The sequence below is a fragment of the Varanus komodoensis genome, unplaced genomic scaffold, assembly GCF_004798865.1.
Source record: "Varanus komodoensis strain SLA01 unplaced genomic scaffold, ASM479886v1 scaffold14_3, whole genome shotgun sequence".
NCBI classification, from domain to species: Eukaryota; Metazoa; Chordata; class Lepidosauria; order Squamata; family Varanidae; genus Varanus; species Varanus komodoensis.
In genome coordinates, this window is record NW_025335439.1 from 1406691 (window position 1) to 1426731 (window position 20041).

Below are 20041 nucleotides of genomic sequence, written 5' to 3' on the forward strand. Positions count from 1 at the left end.
AATAATTCTAATTCAATTTTTGTACTAAAACTGTAGAGGTACATCCTCACAGTCTTAATAGATACAAGCAGCAGAGGTGTTTGAGACTAATCTTAAGATTAATCTATTGTTAAGTTGCTATTAATGTAGTTGTGGTTTTGTATAGAATATCCATGTATATGGCTTGTAAATTACAGTCTCTAAATGTCATTTTAAGCAGTGTATCAAATTCTTTAAAATATGTACTGATATTGTTGAAGATCAACTGAGTAGCAGATTATTTGTAGATACATTTTCAACTTTATTTTTAATTGTGTCTTGCATTTCTCAGTTGCACTTTTACATGGCAAACACATTTTCATAAGCACCCAAATTAAGAGTTGTCCAAACATACCATTCTTTCTCCCTTTCAGTGTATTCAGAACCTCATCAAGGTCATCCTCAGTCTACTTATGGAGTCTCTTGATTTGAGTAGTTTACTCAAATACTTCCTTTTGAATTTAGGAAAGAGAAGTTTTGCATTTATTTGCAGTACTTAAAATAGTATAGTGCAACTGTAAAAGGCTACACTTTTACTTTTTATTCAGAGACTGAGAGTCAGAGAAAGAGTTAGAATACTAATTTGTGCACCAGCGTTCTTTTCCAGGCTGCAATGTGCAGTCCTGAAGCGCTATCTCCTGGACAACTCAGAAAAAGTCTGATAGCTAATGCACTCCAGATGTTCATTAGTCCTGCGGGTATATGTGCTGTTGTAGTTCTCTGCTCCTGTGTTGTACTTTCTTGTAATGCTAGACAACCAATTATGAAATTAGTTTCATGTTAAACTTTCTTTTCCTGGTACCACTGCAAGCTGATGATGTGGTTTCTAGTGGAACAAGAGCGTATTCTTTGCCCTGTTTTCTATTATTGGTGTATAAACAAACCACTGGGGCTTTTTGCCCATTTAGTGTATTCATGCTCTCATCATATCAGTCTAGTATCAGGCAAACCTTTATAGCAGATACTACAGCAGAAACACTAATGTATTTTCCAAAATAATCCTACTAGTATACTATGCTGTCATTTTTTCAGGAAATTGTAATTAAAAGAAATCCTTTGTACTCAGAACATTGTATAAACAAGAAATATGTTTCAAGAGTAAGTAGTTGTCATTCTTTTCCTGAATAAATAACAGCTTATGTCTTAATGTCTGCAATGTAAGATGAACATTTTGAAAACTTTAAAAAAGAAACTACTACTTCTGCAGTGCTTAAAATGTGAATATGCAGGGAGAAACATAGTACAAAGAAGTGTTTCAATTGGAAATACTCATGCCAACTGAAAAATTCAATTTTGACTCACTATTTTCTTCTAACAATTTCAGGAAATTTGCAAATTATTTGGCTCAGTTTTAAGATGCTATGCCAAAACCATATGTATGATTCGAAGCATTTAGAATTTCAACAGGGTTCCTAGAAAGCCCTGGTGAATTTTGGGTTGGGGAAATAAATGATAATGAGTATGCTTTCCATTTTGTTTGTTTGGTTTGGTTTTCCTGTTTAAGAGAGTTTAGGTTAACGCTAATTTAATTAGTTTAAAAGTCATTCTGCAAATATTGGTTGAATGCCCTCACTCTCAATAAATACATCTGCTGGAGTAAATGTGTTTTCTTAAGTGCTTTTGCAGATTATATATTTATGAGTATTTTTCCTTTAAAGCATAGGTGCCCAAATTTCCTCTTGGATGTGGCTTGCTGAATTTTGCAGTTGACTACTTGTCTGTGGTGACTAACAATTCTTTTTGGATAAATAGCTTATATTTTAGACCATTGCTTAAATCACTCTGGAAAAAAAGTTGTGGTTGAACTGTCAAATTGTTTATCTTTGTCTGAAGGCCTCTGTGTGCGCCATTAATTAAGTACATACAGATAGTATTTAAACAAATTATAGTCAGATTAAGTTATTTACTCTATACTTTCCATCAAAAATTTTAAAGTACATATTAATGAGATTTCCACAAAAAGTGGGATTTCATAACTCTTTTTTTCCCTGAGTGGTTCAACCACTATTCCAAAAAAATTGACCTGACCTATCAGAACCCTTGAGTGTCCCAGATACCTAAGGCTTTATATTCCAGCAAGGGGGCGTAAGGTCCCCTGTGCAAGGTAGCATAGGAAGTAGTACACTACAGTGGCAGCAAGCACAGTCTACACCAAAGGAGAACTAAACTAGTTGTAATGGGGCAGAGATGTATTTTCATTGTCTTTCCTTCGTTGTCTTTCGTTGTTTATGAATCAGGCGCGAGGCCATTTTTAAACATGAAATGGAGCATATTGTTCAGAGGATTGAAATCGGCATCTTTATTTTATCTCTGTTGCTTTTATACATTTTCTCCTTGGTCAAACTCACTTCTGGTATTGTGTGTGTGTGTGTGTGTGTGTGTGGGGCGGGGGGGGAATGCTTGAAGCAATGGGAGGGTAGTGAGTGCAGGTGGGGAGGGGTACATGTGTCCATCTGAAACAATCCAAAGGATTAATTAAAAGATTCAACCAAAAGACAAACAACTTGTAAACACTTACCTTGGCTAAATTATGCTTTATGCCACTCAAATTATTTGTTTTCCTCGAAGTAGTGTACTAAAAGCTTTAGCTTCTTCATGGATCACTGCCTTGTCATGGCGAAGGGGCTTTAGTAGATCAATGAAGCTATGAGCCATGCCGTGCAGGGTCATCCAAGATGGACAGGTCATAGCAGAGAGCTCTGACAAAACGTGATCCACTGGAGAAGGAAATGGCAACCCACTCCAGTATCTTTGCCATGAAAACCCCATGGACAGTACCAAAAGGCAAAAAGATATGACGCCGGAAGATGAGCCCCTCAGGTCAGAAGGTGTCCAGTGTGCTACTGGGGAGGAGCGGAGGGCTAGTACTAGTAGCGCCAGAAAGAATGAAGTGACTGGGTCAAAGGCGAAAGGACGCTCAGTTGCTGATGTATCTGGTGGTGAAAGGAGAGTCCGATGCTGCAAAGATCCATACTCCATAGGAACCTGGAATGTAAGATCCATGAATCAAGGCAAGCTGGACGTGGTCAAACAAGAGATGACAAGACTGAACATCGACATCTTAGGAATCAATGAACTAAAATGGACAGGAATGGGTGGATTTAATTCAGATGACCATCAGGTATACTACTGCGGACAGGAATCCCTCAGAAGAAATGGAGTAGCCTTCATAGTCAATAAAAGAGTAGGAAAAGCAGTACTGGGATACAATCTCCAAAATGACAGAATGATCACAGTACGAATCCAAGGCAAACCATTCAACATCAGAATAGTCCAAGTCTATTCAGCACCAAGCCGCAACCACTGGTGCTGAAGAAGCTGAAGTCGACCAGTTCTGTGAAGGCCTACAACACCTTCTAGAATTAACTCGAAAAAATGATGTCCTTATCATCATGGGGGACTGGAATGCTAAAGTAGGAAGCCAAAAGATAACCCAAATAACAGGCAACTTTGGCCTTAGAGTACAAAATGAATCAGGGAACAGGCTGGTAGAATTTTGTCAAGAGAAAATGATGGTCATAGCAAACACTCTTTTCCAACAACCCAAGAGACGACTCTACACGTGGACATCACCAGACGGTCAACACAGAAATCAGATTGACTATGTGCTCTGCAGCCAAAGATGGAGAAGCTCTATACAGTCAGTAAAAACTAGACCAGGAGCTGACTGTGGCTCAGATCATGAGCTTCTGGTTGCAAAATTTAGGCTTAAGTTGAAGAAAGTAGGGAAAAGCACTAGGCCACTCAGGTATGACCTAAATCATATCCCTGATGAATATACAGTAGAGGTAACAAATAGATTTAAGGAATTAGATCTGATAGAGTGCCTGAAGAACTATGGACGGAGGTGCGCAACATTGTACAAGAGGCAGCAACTAAAACCATCCCAAAGAAAAAGAAATGCAAGAAAGCAAAATGGCTGTCTGAGGAGGCTTTACAAATAGCTGAGGAAAGAAGGGAAGCGAAAGGCAAGGGGGAAAGAGAAGGATACAAACAATTGAATGCAGAATTCCAGAGAACAGCTAGAAGAGATAAGAATGCCTTCTTAAATGAACAGTGCAAAGAAATAGAAGAAAACAACAGAATAGGAAGGACAGAGATCTCTTCAAGAAAATTGGAGATACTGTGGAGATAAATTGGAGATACTTCAGATGAAGCTCAAATACTTTGGCCACTTAATGAGAAGGAAGGACTCCCTGGAGAAGAGTTTAATGCTGGGAACAATAGATGGCAAAAGAAGAAGGGGACAGCAGAGGATGAGGTGGCTAGATGGAGTCACTGAGGCAGTTGGTGTGAGCTTAAGTGGACTCTGGGAGATGGTGAAGGACAGGAAGGCCTGGAGGAATGTTGTCCATGGGGTCGTGATGGGTCGAACACGACTTCGGGACTAACAACAACAACCACAAAAGCTTTAGAGATAACCTGGACAACGTCTGGGCCTCTCTTGCAAAGCACTAAGGTAATATGCAGTGGTACTCAACAGATTTCATATTACAATCTTAAGTTACCCTGTCATATAGAACCCAGATCCTCTTGTATGGTAACTAGGAGACTTCAAAATATTTTACAACTGTAATCAAGATAAGCTATTAAAAAGGGTGGGAGTATACAGAGGAGACAGAAGTCATAATATTCTAACAATGGCATTCTGAATATTTGAAGAGAAGGGGAAGGAGGTTGATGAAGCTACAAATGGAATGCAATTATAATCCTGCTCTTTCCCCTATTTTATTTTGCTACTCTCCGTTGCTTTAATATATGTTCTTTTCACTGCCTGCAAATGGGGTGGGGGGGGGGAGTTGCATAATGGAATGGGTGCATCATGATGACGCTGAGAAATATTTATTCATTTAAAACTTTTGTATGCTGTCCCTTATGCATAGCATCTCAGGATGGCTTACAATCATTAAAACAACACAATAAAATGGCAATAAATAACAACCCAAAAATATACTTAAATAAGTGAGATAAAATCGTCTGTTAAACATTAAAATTTTAAATTAGTTTTTAAAATAGTTAAATAAAAAGGTTTTAACCTGGTGCCGAAAATAATATAAACTTAGTGCCAGGCACGCCTCTCCAGGGAGTGCATTCCGTAATCTGGGCACCACCACAGAGAAGGCCATCCTCTGAGTAGACATCCTTTTTACCTCCTTCAGGGAGGGTTCTTGGAGCAGGGCCTCTCATGCAGATCTTAAGGAGTGTGAGGGCATATAAGGAAGGAGACATTCCTTCTGGTATCCTGGTCCCAAGCCATTCAGGGCTTTATAGGTCTAAACCAGCACCTTGAATTGGGCCCAGACTTCAAATGAAAGCCAGTGGAGCTGATAGAGGACTAATGTTATAAGAAATAACGACCAGTCCTTGTTAGCAACCTGGCGGCTCTATTCTGTACCAGCTGAAGTATCCAGACCATTTTCAAGGGCAGCCCCACATAAGAGTGTGTTACAGTAATCCAACCAGGAGGTTACCAGAGCGTGAAACCTTGATCCGCCCACCAACAGGACTTCCGTCTTATCTGGATTGAGGCTCAGTTTATTGGCCCTCATCCAGCCCCTTTCCTCAGCCAGGCACCAGTTCAGTGCCTGAACAGAAGTTTTAATAAGGCTTTGTGTAATGGGACGACATCGAGGGAGGAGGTGGCAGCAGCACAGATTGCATTATGGTTCCAGTTGCAATAATAGTTAAGCTGCAATATATTAAGGGTGGTGAGTTAGTATGATGAACTTGAGAAGCAGGGTTTGCAAACCTGTATTCCTACAGTATTTGACATTTACCCCCTAATGCTCTTCAGATGCTTATACACCTAAAACCAAACTTTCCCTGTTGTGTCCCTAATTTAGCCCTTTCCATTTTGAGGTAAGCAAGGCCAAAGTGACCTTTTGACTATCATGACTGAATGGAATTAAAACAGTTCATGGCTGGCACTGTACAGCAGAGGTAGGCAGCCTTGTTAGGCCATGGACATGGACAAATTTGGCAATTTGAGGAATTGCCCTGGGTACCATCACAAAATGGCTGTCATGGGAAGTGTAGCAAAGAACAAGGAACCTGCTCAAAAGACTAAGTTAAAGGCGGAGGTAGGATCTGATCCCTGATGCTCTAAACAACTCCTTTAAACCCAGAATTTTCAAGACTAACATGGTAGTCAGCAATCACCACTGCCAATATTTTTTTTAAGTGTTTAGTGTAGGGCACCTTGATAGATACCAGAAAAGCTGTCCCAAGATCATATTGGTGCCCCCAACTGCCACATTGTCTGCTGGTGCTCTATGCATTAACCCACACTGGATAAATAATCTAATAGTGGTGGTATCTCCCATTACAGGCACATTGTTTTTTTAAAATCAATATGCATTTGTTTCCTGTTCATCACAGATTGACTAGGCAGTTATGTTATGGTAATACTGCATCAGGGTGCCAAATAACAATGCATTTTATGTTAAGGGAAAAGCCATTACCCAATTAAGTCACAACATTTGTAACTGCAGTTTGGCTTTTAGCACACATGTGTCACTGGTTCTTTGTGGGTGTGAGCTGTGAACCAGCTTTTCTTCTCTTCTCAACCACATTTTGAGAATTGCTCAGACATGCAGCACTACTGAGTAGTATTTTTAAAGTTGTTTTGAGGTCATAAATTTCACGATTCCATCATCCAAACCACCCAATGGTATGATAGATGCTCTGACTCCCACTGTCTAAGGTTTGCTTCAATGTACTTCTGTAGTTTCATATCTTAGAGTAGAAAGGATGGATTTCCTCTGCCGTCTTTCACCCAATTCCATGTTGCTTAGTTCTTTAGTGCATATCACAGAAAAGACACTTAGTTCATCAACCCACCTCTGCTGTCATAAGAAAGAGAATCTCAAACATCATGCTACCAAAGTCAATAACTCATTTATTATACTGTGACAGTATTACATACTCTCAGAAACTTAACTTTAACATAGATGTGTAATAGAATGGATAAAATGAATAGTGTGGAATGAATAAAATATGTTTGTGAGTAGCTTTGAGTGACTGCAGGTATGGTCTCCATATTGAAAAAGGAAGCTTTGGAGCATGCATGTGTGTTTGTGTGTGTGTTTAAAGACAACTGTCTCTGAGAAAGCATTAATTTAGAATTATGTTCCAAGATAAGTCAGGAACTGATGCTACCATTAAAATTTTCATGAATGTTTTCAGTTAAGTCTTTCTATATTTCAAGAGGCTACGATCCATATACCGTGTGTGATCTTTTACAGGTGTCTTCTACAAAAACATACAAGCAGTAGTACTAGATCAGAGCTAAGATTCACCTAGTGTAAGTTTTTATTGCCAACAAATAAGTTCGATGCTGCTGAGAAGCTGACAGGTTGGCAGCTGTCTCCTGCACCCAGGCACAAGGAACTGAAAAGAACTGAAAGATGTAGGATCTGCTCACCGACTTCCTCCAGCTGACTTATGAACTGTCTTATTTAGATTGGTAAAGTATGCAGTCATTGTACAATACCATCCTCAGTTAAGCATCCATGTCCTATAGGCATGATGAGAGAAAACTGTTCTGTATACAGCAATATGATTTTCTTGATCACTGTTGGATGGAACTAGTGCAAGCAATGAGAAAGGCTAGCCTCTTCCTAGGATGTGCTAAAATCCTGTTTTGATAGCCATTTATAATAAAAAGTGTATATCTTTTTCATGCATCTGAATGGCACTCTATATAGATTTAACATTGTTCAGAATCAGCAGATAGCTAATGCCAGTAGCTGAACCATGTATCACTCCTCCCTGCCCACCCCTCAGCAGGTAATCTGTTAGCGCAGAGTCCCATGTTGGATCTGGACAATGAAGTGCGTCCATCTTCTCTTGGCCATCTCAGTCGAAGTGCTTCACTGAAAAGAGGCAGCAGCAATCAATCCAGTCGTGATGAAAGTAGGTGCTAGGACTTTATCTCTTCTCTTGCTTTTTATGAAACAATGCTGTGATTTCATGTAGCCCCTCTCCTTTGCTAATATAATCCACTGGGTTGGATACTGAGCTATGAATCGGATCCCAGCACTGCAGTGGGCAGGTTTAGCCCATCTCAAATGTCTGGGACTACAATTTCCAGCATTCCTGACCATTGGCTATGCTTGCTGAAGCTGTCAGTAGCTGAAATCCAGAAACTTGATGAGCACCAACTTGGGGAAGGTTGATATAGGTGCTCTATGCTGTTTCATCCTCAGTCTTCCAGTGTAAGAATTAAAGTACTCTATAAGAATCTATTGAATGGTTGGAATGCTTTGAAGAACTGTTATTCCCTCTCTCTTCTATCACCACTTCCATTAGCAGACTGTCATTGGACCTTAAGTTTTAAGAGGAGCTAATAAAATTAATCTTCTAGCATGCTGAATCATACTAGTTCATACTCAATTCCAACTCCTTTCTTGATATGAATTTGTGACACAAACAGACCATAAAGGACAAGGCCACATGTTCAATATTATCTAACGTATATATTGATTTTGTGTAATTATGAATAACCTTTTAATCAGCCAGTAAAATTACTCCCTTTTGCAGCAGTTAACAGCTGGCTTTTTCTTTTATTTTAGGTTGGCGATTTAAAGCTCCTCAGCAAGTGGCATTTGTTGAAAAGTTAACAAAGCTTGTTGTAAGCCAGCTCCCAAACTTCTGGAAACTCTGGATTTCTTATGTGAATGGGAGCCTCTTTAGTGAGGTATGTCCTTCTGCAGTCTGCCTTTCCAGTACTGTCAGCTTTATTCAATCTTAGGAGGAACGTAAAACAAAGTCCCATTACTCTTTTTTCCCTTCTGATTCTATATCAAACATACTTGGTTTTTCTATATCTCCTTTACCCACCAAGTAGTGAAAAGCCAGTGTGGAAATTCTTGGTAAATCTAGAAATTTCCCTTTTGCCTTTCTTAAGAGTCAGTGTGCTGTAGGAGTCAGAAAGTTGGACTAGGACTTGGAGAGATTTCACATTCAGATTTCCATTTAGTTATGCAGCTTACCAGGTAGCCTTGAGCCAACTAGGATCCTTTAGCCTAATCAGAATTGTTAGAAAGTAATGGGCAGGGAAGAACCATCTGTATTGTCTTGAACCCTTTGCAGGAAAGGCCGAATATACCAAATGTTGCCTTTACAGATGGCTTCTTCTGCCAGGCCTGGGTTGGCGGTGCTGAGCAGCTGTCTCAGATCCAGTAGCTTGGGAGCTGCTGCCCCAAATGCCATTCAGTTGCAGAAGTGTAGCTGCCTTTTCCATGAGGGTGGCAGTGGGGAGACAGGCAGACACTCCCTGCATCGGCTTTTTCCCACCAGCCACACGTCTGCCGGAGCTATGGGAGGTGCTTCTAGTAGCCTTGGCTTTTTCTGGCCAATGAGGAAGATCTACTATGCCTGTGAAGGGGCCTGAGGCATCTTACCAGGGACACCCCAAAACATGGGTCAAGCCTGTATTGATAGATTAAGAGGAAGGTGCCCATTTTTTTTCTCCAGTTCCTTGGAGTCTGGACTTTCAGCTGCCCTGACATTCAACATCCAGAACCATCCAAATGCCTTATCCACACTTTAGAGTGGTAATGGTGAAAGAACTACATTCCAGATTTGCATTACATCCCACTTTCCTCTTAATTTTTACAACTGTACCTTATTTTCTGTCATTTTGGAACCAAAAGGATGGTTGAACACTGACTGACATGGAGCCAAAATGAGCCACTGAAGCATAAATCTGTCATGAAAGTGGTGAGAAACAATTGAAGGGAAAAGAGCAGTAATAAACTGCCTGGTTTATTTTCTCTAGTCATAAGGATACTACACATGCCTTAAACTTCGGTTAAAGTTTGCCAAGATTTTTCAACAGACTTAGAAAGTATGTAGCTAAACTGAGACCTAGTTCTGTGTGCAGTGAATCTGCAAGATCTAACCGTTGGACTTACCACAATTGTCTGCACAGGAAGGGGTTAACCTATTCAGCAAAATTAGCAAAGAGGTGAAAAATCTCTACTTTCAATACCCTTCCTTGCATTCATAAAATATATCAGGTTGACAAGAATCAAAGATTATCAAAACTGACCCCTTTTAAAAGATAGATGCTTCCACTGAGCAGTCCCACTTCACTGATCAGTTTACCCCAAGATCTAATTTATGTATTACAATCAGAAAGTAAGCAAAACTAAGTTAAACAGAATACTTGAAATATTCAAGGTGTGCAGATAGGATGAGTTAAACCAACTTCATTTAGCAAAATGTTTTAATGGGACAGTATGTGTTTCAGTTCATTAGTTGGCAGTGTCTGATGACAACTTTGGAAAATGGGACAGATGGCTATATAGTAAAAAGTGTTTTAAGCTTACTTTGAATTGTGTATTCTTGAATATGATATAGGAAATGTGAACTGTGCTATGGCTATTTCAGTGTCGTCATTAAACAGTATCCTAAAATGTTAGACCACAAATTCATGTGTTTTTTTTAAGTTGAAAGAAAAAGAAAGAAAGAAAGAAAGAAAGAAAGAAAGAAAGAAAGAAAGAAAGGCATTTTTTTCAGCTCCAGATTTGCTATGATATCTTCTGTCCATTAGGTGTCATTCATTCATTATATTGTACTTACCCTTAAAACACTTTAGCTGTAAAACAAAATGGTGAGACTCAGAAGCATTGTCTAGGAAAACTGCTTTGTGAGATACTAAAAGAATTTGCAGATACCCTTTCATTAGAAAACACTGTTTATTCTCCCAAGTATATTGGCATATTAACTGAGTAGCTTAAGCTTGAACTATTTTTATGCTTACTGTAATAAAGTACTGTTGCTAAAATAGAATTCATAGCATGTTGTTTTCTTACTGTTGAATATCATTATAATATTTCTGTTTTACTTAAATGTTTTGCAAGACTGCTGAAAAATCAGGTCAAATGGAAAGGTCGAAGAAGAATGCAAGGCAAAGGCAAAATGATTTCAAGGTAAATTAAATGCAGACATCCACACTGGAAATTTCGAATTTTGAATGCACATTGTGCTTTAACATTCAAAGACCTGTTGCATGCACTCAGTTACTCAGTCTGCTGCTACCTCAAGATAAATTGGATAAATGTTAAAGTTCAAAGCTTACAGCCCCTTGACACCCTGCTTCAATCACTGGTTTACTATCCAGTCAGCTGGAGCACTACATCAGGGCAGGAATTGGTAATTTTTTTTGAGATGTTACCATATGCCTAGAGTACATTTTCCCTGGTGACAGTTGTGCAATGGCCTTTATGTGACCTACTTATTGCATACTGAAAAAAATGAAGGAAAATGGGTAGGCTATGCAAGGGATTATATCCAGTGATGTTATTCTGATGCAGTTTCATCACTGGAAACAGGGGTTAAGGTGATCCTTGCATCTGCCTACGAGTTTTGAATTATTTTTTCACTTTTAAGTAATTTCTGTAAATTTAGTTTTTGCTTTCCTTAGCTTTGTCTGCCAAATATTTACCTGGTATAGCTGAATGGTATTGCAGTATTTGTTAGAATCTAAGTTTGGCACTGCCACATTTACATTTTCAGAGTTTCTTTCACCATTGGGAGTGCTTATTGAGGCTGATCAGTAATGTCAACCAAGTTCAAGTGTATAAATGCTTATTATTGGGGAATAAATATGCTATACGAGCTCTTAAGCAGGAATGGAATGGAGAACTGGGCTATCCCATTTTGCCTGATCAATGGATCACTGATTCAGCATGTGTATCTAAAACATCTTTGGATCACAGGTTGTATCTTGTTCCGTGCCTGTTGGATGCCATAGCATCTCTTTAGTAAGGGTTCATCTAAATGGGATAATTACTGGAGGTGTAACACAGCTAATGCTTTGTTAAAATGGTTTGTTCTGGTATTGCCCAATAGTTACCTGTTTTGCAGTGGAGGCCATTATACAGATAAATGTTGTGTTGTAACCCTCTTTAATACTTACTGATGTTCATGTCCTCTTAATTTATCCACCTATTTCCTGGAATTCACTGCAAATGAATTTTCTGCACCAATTTGGAAACTATTGATATGACAGCATTGGAAAAATAAATTCTCATTTCCTATAATGGAATGGTTTAAGAACCTAACAACACTTTCACAAGATTTCATATAGGAATATTTGATCTGCCTTGCATAAGAAAAGCCATGCTGTTGCCTTTATTGACATTTAAGTATAATTCTTAGAAAACTGCAATTTCTAATGTAGAAAATTCTATAACTAAGGTAGCACTCCAATATCTGAAGCAGATTGAAATTAATGAATTTAGATCTATGTGGATTTTTCTTTACTTCTTTGTTTTGTGTTGTTGAAATGTTATAGTACAATTTATTTTTTAAACTATGTAATTTACTAAAGGAGCACACTTAGTTTGATCCAATCCCATTTCAATATCCCATTTATGTACTGACAGTACCTCATTTGCTAGCATGTATAATCATAGTTCCAGGTTGTCTGTAGTCTCTGTATATTAAGTTGATACGGTCACTTTGATCATCAGCTGGTAGCCAAGTTTAATCATCAACTGGTACCCAAGAGCTGATGGCCGAAAAAGGCCACCAAATGAAAGTACCCCCTCCCCGTCTGCTACTTAGCATATCCACAAGTTAGCAATGATTCCTGCAGTTGAAAAGATAGCCTATGCTAGAGCTGTATGGGGCATTTTTGTCACTGATAACATTTTTTTAAAATCTACTCCAGTGTTAGAGTAGGCAGAATTAGCTGTTAAATGGAGTAATGGTCAGCTGCAGAGTAAGCCAGGTTATTAGATATGTTAAAAGAACAGTTCTGCAAATCTAAGAAAAAGCTGCTGATGGGGAAATGTCCAAGTTCTTTGAAGTACTAAATGACAATGAAAACAAACATAGAGAACTTTGGGATTTTAAAATCCACTTCCCAAGTATTGATAACCCTGTAAAGATTGTAAAGAACAAGGCTGTACACAGACTTAAACGAGTGGTTGCACATGCTTGCTACCGAGATCTGAATAAAAGGACACTTAAACTGTTCTATATTGTTATGAAAAGTAGATGCCTTTGACACATCTAGGGTGGATTGTGCTGAAACTGAACATTCAGGTCCTGATAAAGTTCTATTTTGTTCGGTCTGTGTGTCCATATATTTCCGCTTCTGTTTCTGTCCTATTTAAATTGATGATTTGAGTGGCATTACATATTTGCATTAGCCATATTAGAATCATAGGGGGAAAAGTGAGTCAGAAGGAGCTGCTCTATTTTATTCTTCCTGTGCCTATTTTGCCTACTTTGTGAGTATACCTTAATGAAAAGTCTTCAGAACACTTGATCGTGTTTGTTCCTAGTAGCACACCACGGGTTACAGTCAAGTTTCATTGTTCATCCATGAGCTGTTTCCTTTTGCTGTTGTAGACAATGATTCAGCAAGTGATGACATCCCTGGTCAAACTGATCCGTGGTGCTTTACTTCCATTCAGTCTTGGAGAAAATGAGCTGAAAGAATATGGTGGATGGGAGATGAAATCTGAACTTTCTAGTCAGTGGTTACCGCACGTCATACAGACAGTTAGGTAAACCAAGTGGTAGAGCAATGTAATGGTGATGTTCTGTGGGAAGCCTTTTTTAACTCTGTTCTCTGTTTTATTCTTGGAATCCTGTGTGAAACAATATTTAAGAACTGCAGTTAGCCAAGTGTCTGCTCAGTACCTCCTCTAGTTAGATGACGAACAGTGGAGGTATTTATAGAAATCAAGAGACGTGGTGAGCCGATCAAAACCGGGAAAATACATCAGTGACTCTAAGCAGCAGAAGGGGGACAATTTGCTTACAGCAGCTTTCTGCAACCTGATGCCCTGCAAATATTTTGAATGTGAGTTCCCATCAGCCCCAGCCAGCATAGCAGTAATCTGGTGTGCTTGGAATTACAGTCCAAAACATCTGGAGAGCACATGCTGCCCAGCTTTGGCAGTGTCAGGATTGGGTCTGCTTCTTCCATAATACAGTGTTCAGAGGTTGTTGACTTGGATTCTGATTCAGAACTGGAAGAAAAGGTGGGAGGATACCTGAAGGAGCATCTTTTCCCCTATGTGCCCTCCCACCCCTTGAAATCAGAGTCAGAGGCCCTCCTCCGGGAGTCATCCTTGAAAGAGATCAAGAGGGTTACTACCCAGAGGAAGGCCTTCTCTGTGGTGGTGCCCCAGTTGTGGAACACGCTCCCCAGAGAGGTTTGCCTGGTGCCAACGCTTCTATCCTTTCGGCATCAGGTGAAAACCTTTTTATTCTCCCAGTATTTTAACTGTCAATTTGTTTTAGTGGTGGGTTTATATTTTAACATTGGATGCTGGACAATTGTTTATTGTTGTTCTTATTTTTATTTTTTTGACTAATTGCTGTAAACCATTCTAAGACTTTTAAGTATGGGATGATATAAAAAAAGTTTCAAATAAATAAATAAATTTGCAGCTAAAATGCCAAGGCCTTTGGACACTCAGATAAGCTAGGAAGTCACTGAGAACCAGAGAGTTTCAAGTTCAGGGATATTCTGGTATTGGTGAGGGCAGACCTAACATCATTAGTCCAAGTATACAGGGTCAGGTTAAGAGGGTGGACCAGTTGAGAAATGTCAGGTGTTCCACCTGTAACATGATCTACCTTGAAGGTTAGAGCCAGCTCTTTTTGATCTGGAAGGAAGAAGAGGCACTATCCACTTTATATCATTAATCTATATTTCTCTAATTTACCATTATTCTACCTTTAACTGTGCTGTTTGTTATTAACTTCTTCAGTACTCTTCTTTTGTACCTCAAAGCTAGCCTTTTAGAAAGCTTTAGCGTAATAAAGTCTTTTAGAAAGCCTTTTGTCTGGCTGTGAACTGTGTATTCTCAAAGGTTCAGTGTTATCATTTCTTAAGTCCCTCTGGGCTAAGTAGTGACAAATTCATAGCAAGAAAAAACTGAGAATACTTCCAGAGTTTGGGGTTGGAATTGACATTGCTGTCTTAACCCAAGGTGGAGAAGTGAAAATACATAGGAGCTATCATAGAAAGTGGAAAGATGTGATTTAAAGTAGTTTTGTGTTGTTGTAGCTGTTGCTTGTGCTCTATTAGTAAAAAGGGTTGCCTAAGTAATTATGGCTTTGGACTTCACAATAGACTGTAGGCTGATCATCACTTTATTACCTCTGCTTTCCAGGCTTAGTTATGAATCTCTTACTGCACTTGAGATACCAAATGATATGCTTCAGATCATCCAAGATCTTATTTTTGATCTCAGAGTCCGTTGTATAATGATTACTTTACAGCATACAGCTGAAGGTAATATCTTTTTATTTTTAGCATTAGTGTGCTCAGTGCTTTCTTTTAACTGCTGATAACCTTTCCTCTAGCTTTAACTTAATATTTTCTGAATTTACATGCATCACTATTCTTGTTTGAGAACATTTAATTTAGTTTGTGTAGATGTGTGAAGTCCTTTTAAAACTAAACAATGAATTCAATTCAGCAGTTTCACTGTTATATGTACAATAGGTCACAAATGTGCTATATCTTAAAGTAATTATTTTGCATACAGTCTTTTTAAACATAGTATAGATTGTAGTCAGATGATTTGATGCATATAATGTATTGGTCTGCTTTGCTGTCAGCATGTTTGATCTATAAAAATATGCATTTTTAATGTGCTTGTACTCAAAAGAAGTGTCTGGTGTGGTTTCTCTCTCACTGCATTATTCTTTTTATGAGAGAGTATCAGTTTTGAAATCTTTCCCCTTTTGCAGATGTGAAAAGGTTAGCTGAAAAGGAAGACTGGATTGTGGATAATGAAGGCTTAACCTCTTTGGTGGGTATATTTTGCATTCTCCGCAATTTTCATAGAGGGCATTCCTATACCACCCACTGGAACATGCTGACCGGTTGTTTCAATTATTTAAGGGGAGGAGGTGTCCTGCCTTCCCACACCTCCTCTTCCTAGCAAGCCACAAATGGGGGAGAGTAGCTGCTCTTAAGAGCCCATCTGCAGTCATTCTTGGATGTAGATCTTTTCATTCATTTTAACTGCACTTTGCTTTCTTTGTAGGCAACCTGACTGTTCCCCATTCCACCTCACATATGTACACCTTTCCTAGGAAGTTATTTTTGCTCAAAATTCTGAGAGGTAGAAAAGGCAGGCAGGCTGGATGCCAGTTGCCAGACAGTTGCTTGCACTACTGCGTTCCATCCCACTGTGGGCCTTCCAGTGAAGTTCAAGGATGATCACAACTGTCAGGCAGCCTAGCTGGTTCTATACAAGATCATCAAAAGTTAGATCATTTCATTTGCTCATATAACATCACACTATTGCATTTTCCAGTTGTATATATGAATATAAAAACCCCAATATGGTATTCTAGGGGACTACAGGTGGTGCAGTGGTTTAAACCGCTGTGCTGCTGGGCTGGTCGCCGGTTCGAATCTGCACAATGGGGTGAGTTCCCGTTGCTCTGTCCCAGCTCCTGCCAACCTTGCAGTTCGAAAGCATGCAAATGCAAGTAGATAAAAAGGTACCACTTCGGTGGGCAGGTAACAGCATTCCGTGCACTTCGGTGTTTAGTCATGCCGGCCACATGACCATGGAGACTGTCTGCAGACAAACGCTGGCTCCCTCGGCTAGGAAACAGAGATGAGCACCGCCCCCTAGAGTCAGGCATGACTGGACTTAATGTCAAGGGGAAACCTTTACCTTATGGTATTCTACTGGACATTCCAACGGAATGTCTTCATATTTAAATAAAATAATTATTCAAAGTGCTTTTCACTACTTGTATCAACATGTGGTAGGAAGTTAAATATACAGGAAGTCACGGTTTGCTGCTTTTATATGTTACATCCTGTGTTCTTATTCCTTTCTTCTAGCCATCTCAGTTTGAACAACGGGTTATGCGTTCTGTGCAGTCACTTAAGAGTGTCTTAGATTGTAAACCTGGGGAGACCAGTGTAAGTAATATATCATTTTTGTTGCAGAAGATTCCAAGACTCTAGATAGTTTGATGGACATTGAAATCTCCACAATTTCTTATGAATTTAGAAGAGTAAATCTGATAGCTATGTATTCTCGGCATAAATGGAGGGAATAACATTGAACATCTGATACGTTGTATGATAAACAACATAAGTAAATATAATTGTTTCACTTTCCATTTGCTAATTAAAACTTGCATGATTTATAAATCATCCAAATAACTTCTTAAATAGCCATTTTTTAAAAATCCTGATTAATCATAGATTTCTGGCCTTGTTCAAATTCTAAGTCTAATGTTTAAAAAGGTTTTAATAACTGTTCTTTTAATTTAAAGGAACCTAACTACTGGTTCTCTAGAGGAGTTAAAGATTTGGAAGTATTTTATCATTCAAATTACCTGTAAGAAATATAGTATAATACAGTAGATAATTATTTCCATCCTATGATCCCAATAATTAACATGTAATCAGACCAAAGCAATGGATTTTGTCATTCAAAATATATTCTACATTCTGTATTGTAACATGAACATCTTTACAGATATAGATGATTCTGTTCTTACTCCAGTGTAGTCATTCTTTTCTGTTTTAAAAACATCCTAAACATGCATTTCTCAGATGGTAGAAGCTCCTTTTAAGAAATACTATTACATTCTTATGGTTGCAATAAGGACAGAACAGGGGGAATGCGTAATTCACACACATACTATGATATAAGAGCTCACATAGTAGATCTCCAGATGTTTTTGACTCCCAGGAGCCCTTGCCAGCATGGCAGTTAGTCAGAATATTGGGAGTTGAAGTCCAAAACATTTGGAGATCTATTTTCTGCCTACCCCTTAAAGCACAGGTTATGTGTGAATTGTACATCTACCATTTCTCTCTAAAGTAATGTACACACATGGAAAAGCAAGGGTGTATACAACATACACAAATTCACACTATTGACATGGATAAATTTGCTTTGGAATTTGGTTGAGACAATTAAATATCTTATGATATGGAACATTTTTGTATTTGTATTTAGTAGTGATGTTGGAAAAATCCACGATGGATTCAGGTGAGTTTGTAATTCTATGAATCCAGCCTGCAGACTCTACAGCTTTCTCTGAATCACATGGATTCTGCAGACTTTTAGACTGGCATTTTACTTTTTGGATAGATTTATACAACTGCACTATTGTACATTAGTGAAAATAGAATAAAATTCTTGTACATCCTTTTAAAAAAATATAATTCCATCAGTGAGTGGCCAGTGAAACAAAAAATGCCTGATAATCTAAGAAATTTAAACCAGCTAATTTAATGAAATTCATGCATCCCTAGTATTTAGCATTATATACTTTGGGTTGGCAGTAAAATGGCAGAACCAAATGTAGGATGAAACAGTTGCTTCTTCCTGTAAGACTTTCACTCACTTGTTGTAATTCTTTAGGTTTTTCAGCAACCAAAAATACAAGAAGATGTGTGCCAGCTGAGCATTAACATCATGCAGGTAATATAAACATAAGACTTCAGGCAAGCTTTTACGTTAATGTGCGTATATTCAATTACAAATGCTTGAGAAAGTATAATTTGTACAGAGCATTCATTTCACATTCTGTAAGAACTTAGTCTAATTGAATTAGGATGGAGCAAGGAAGGTGGGAGTAACTCAAAATGCCACCTCTCCCAAATAAGGCAAGCCCAGTTTTTGTCATGCAAATTTGCACTTGCCTTTGACTTAAATCACTGTTTGCATTGTGCTGCCTTTATATGCCAGTAGAAGTCTTTGGGCTTGAGTATAAGCCCTGGGTGCAAAGTCATGCAACTGAAGAAGGAAACCAAATTAGAGCAACCTGATTTATTGGGGGGAGGAGGGACAGAGGAAGTTCACACAGTAAGTGTCCAACAGTTTGCTAACACTGAGGAAAGTGGCACATAACTCTTATTTGTTCATTTGCAATGAACGATCAATATAAGTCTCACAATTGCCATCTGAAATTTGACAAAATTGAGGAAGGACCCTGATAGGGTTTACCTTCTAAGTAGACCTTCCTTGTAAGTCCTTGCAAAAGCCATTGAGCTTCTTGACTATTTTATTATAAAATCCAAACGCTATTTGAGGTTATTGGGGAGTACTAACCCATCCTTAAATTGAATTTAAAAAATCAGAAAACGTAGAGACCATTCAGGACAAATGAGCAACAGGCTTACACTTACACATTGGAAATAATTGGCAGGAGGATCACAAACAATTGCAACAATTTGTGGATTCTCGTAGAGTGTTTGCTATGCCAATGTATTCTCTTGACAAAATTCTACCAGCCTGTGCCCTGCTTCATTTTGTACTCCAAGGCCAAACTTGCCCATTATTCGGGTTATCTTTTGGTTTCCTACTTTAGCATTCCAATCCCCCATGATGAAGAGGACATCATTTGTGGGTGTTAATTCTAGAAGGTGTTGTAGGCCTTCATAGAACCGGTCAACTTCAGCCTCTTCAGCACCAGTGGTTGGGGCATAGACTTGGACTACTGTGATGTTGAATGGTTTGCCTTGGATTCGAACCGAGATCATTCTGTCATTTTGGAGATTGTATCCCAGTACTGCTTTTTCTACTCTTCTATTGACTATGAAGGCTACTCCATTTCTTCTGAGGGATTCTTTCCCACAGTAGTATACATGATGGTCATCTGAATTAAATTCACCCATTCCTGTCCATTTTAGTTTGCTGTTTTCCAAGATGTCAATGTTCAGTCATGTCATCTCATGTTTGACCACATCCAGCTTACCTTGATTCATAGATCTTAGATTCCAGGTTCCTATGCTGTAATGTTCTTTGCAACATCGGAATTTCCGTTCACCACCAGATACATCTGCAACTGAGTGTCCTTTAGGCTTTGACCCAGTTGCTTCATTCTTTCTGGCACTACTAGTACTTGTCCTCTGCTCTTCCCCAGTAGCACATTGGGCACCTTCCAACCTGAGAGGCTCATCTTCCGGCGTCATATCTCTTTGCCTGTTGATACTGTCCATGGGGTTTTCATGGCAAGGATACTGGAGTGGGTTGCCATTTCCTTCTCCAGTGGATCACGT

General features: G+C 38.8%; 1 protein-coding gene across 9 annotated transcripts in view; it reads left to right on the top strand.

The window, feature by feature from the left end:
- Window positions 1–20041, top strand: part of EXOC2 (exocyst complex component 2) — a 98208-nt gene that overhangs the window by 36803 nt on the left and 41364 nt on the right. For 7 of the 9 annotated variants that reach the window (XR_006414150.1, XM_044424508.1, XM_044424509.1 and 4 more), the window contains 8 exons: window positions 7804–7932; window positions 8592–8716; window positions 10887–10955; window positions 13387–13544; window positions 15165–15286; window positions 15748–15809; window positions 16862–16942; window positions 18402–18461. Coding sequence is in view for 8 of the 9 variants with exons in the window: in XM_044424508.1 (XP_044280443.1) it covers window positions 7804–7932; window positions 8592–8716; window positions 10887–10955; window positions 13387–13544; window positions 15165–15286; window positions 15748–15809; window positions 16862–16942; window positions 18402–18461 (806 nt within the window). In the remaining variant the exon portion in view is untranslated. The remainder of the gene's footprint in view (window positions 1–7803; window positions 7933–8591; window positions 8717–10886; window positions 10956–13386; window positions 13545–15164; window positions 15287–15747; window positions 15810–16861; window positions 16943–18401; window positions 18462–20041) is intronic. The other 2 variants (XM_044424511.1, XM_044424513.1) reach the window with 2 other exon arrangements.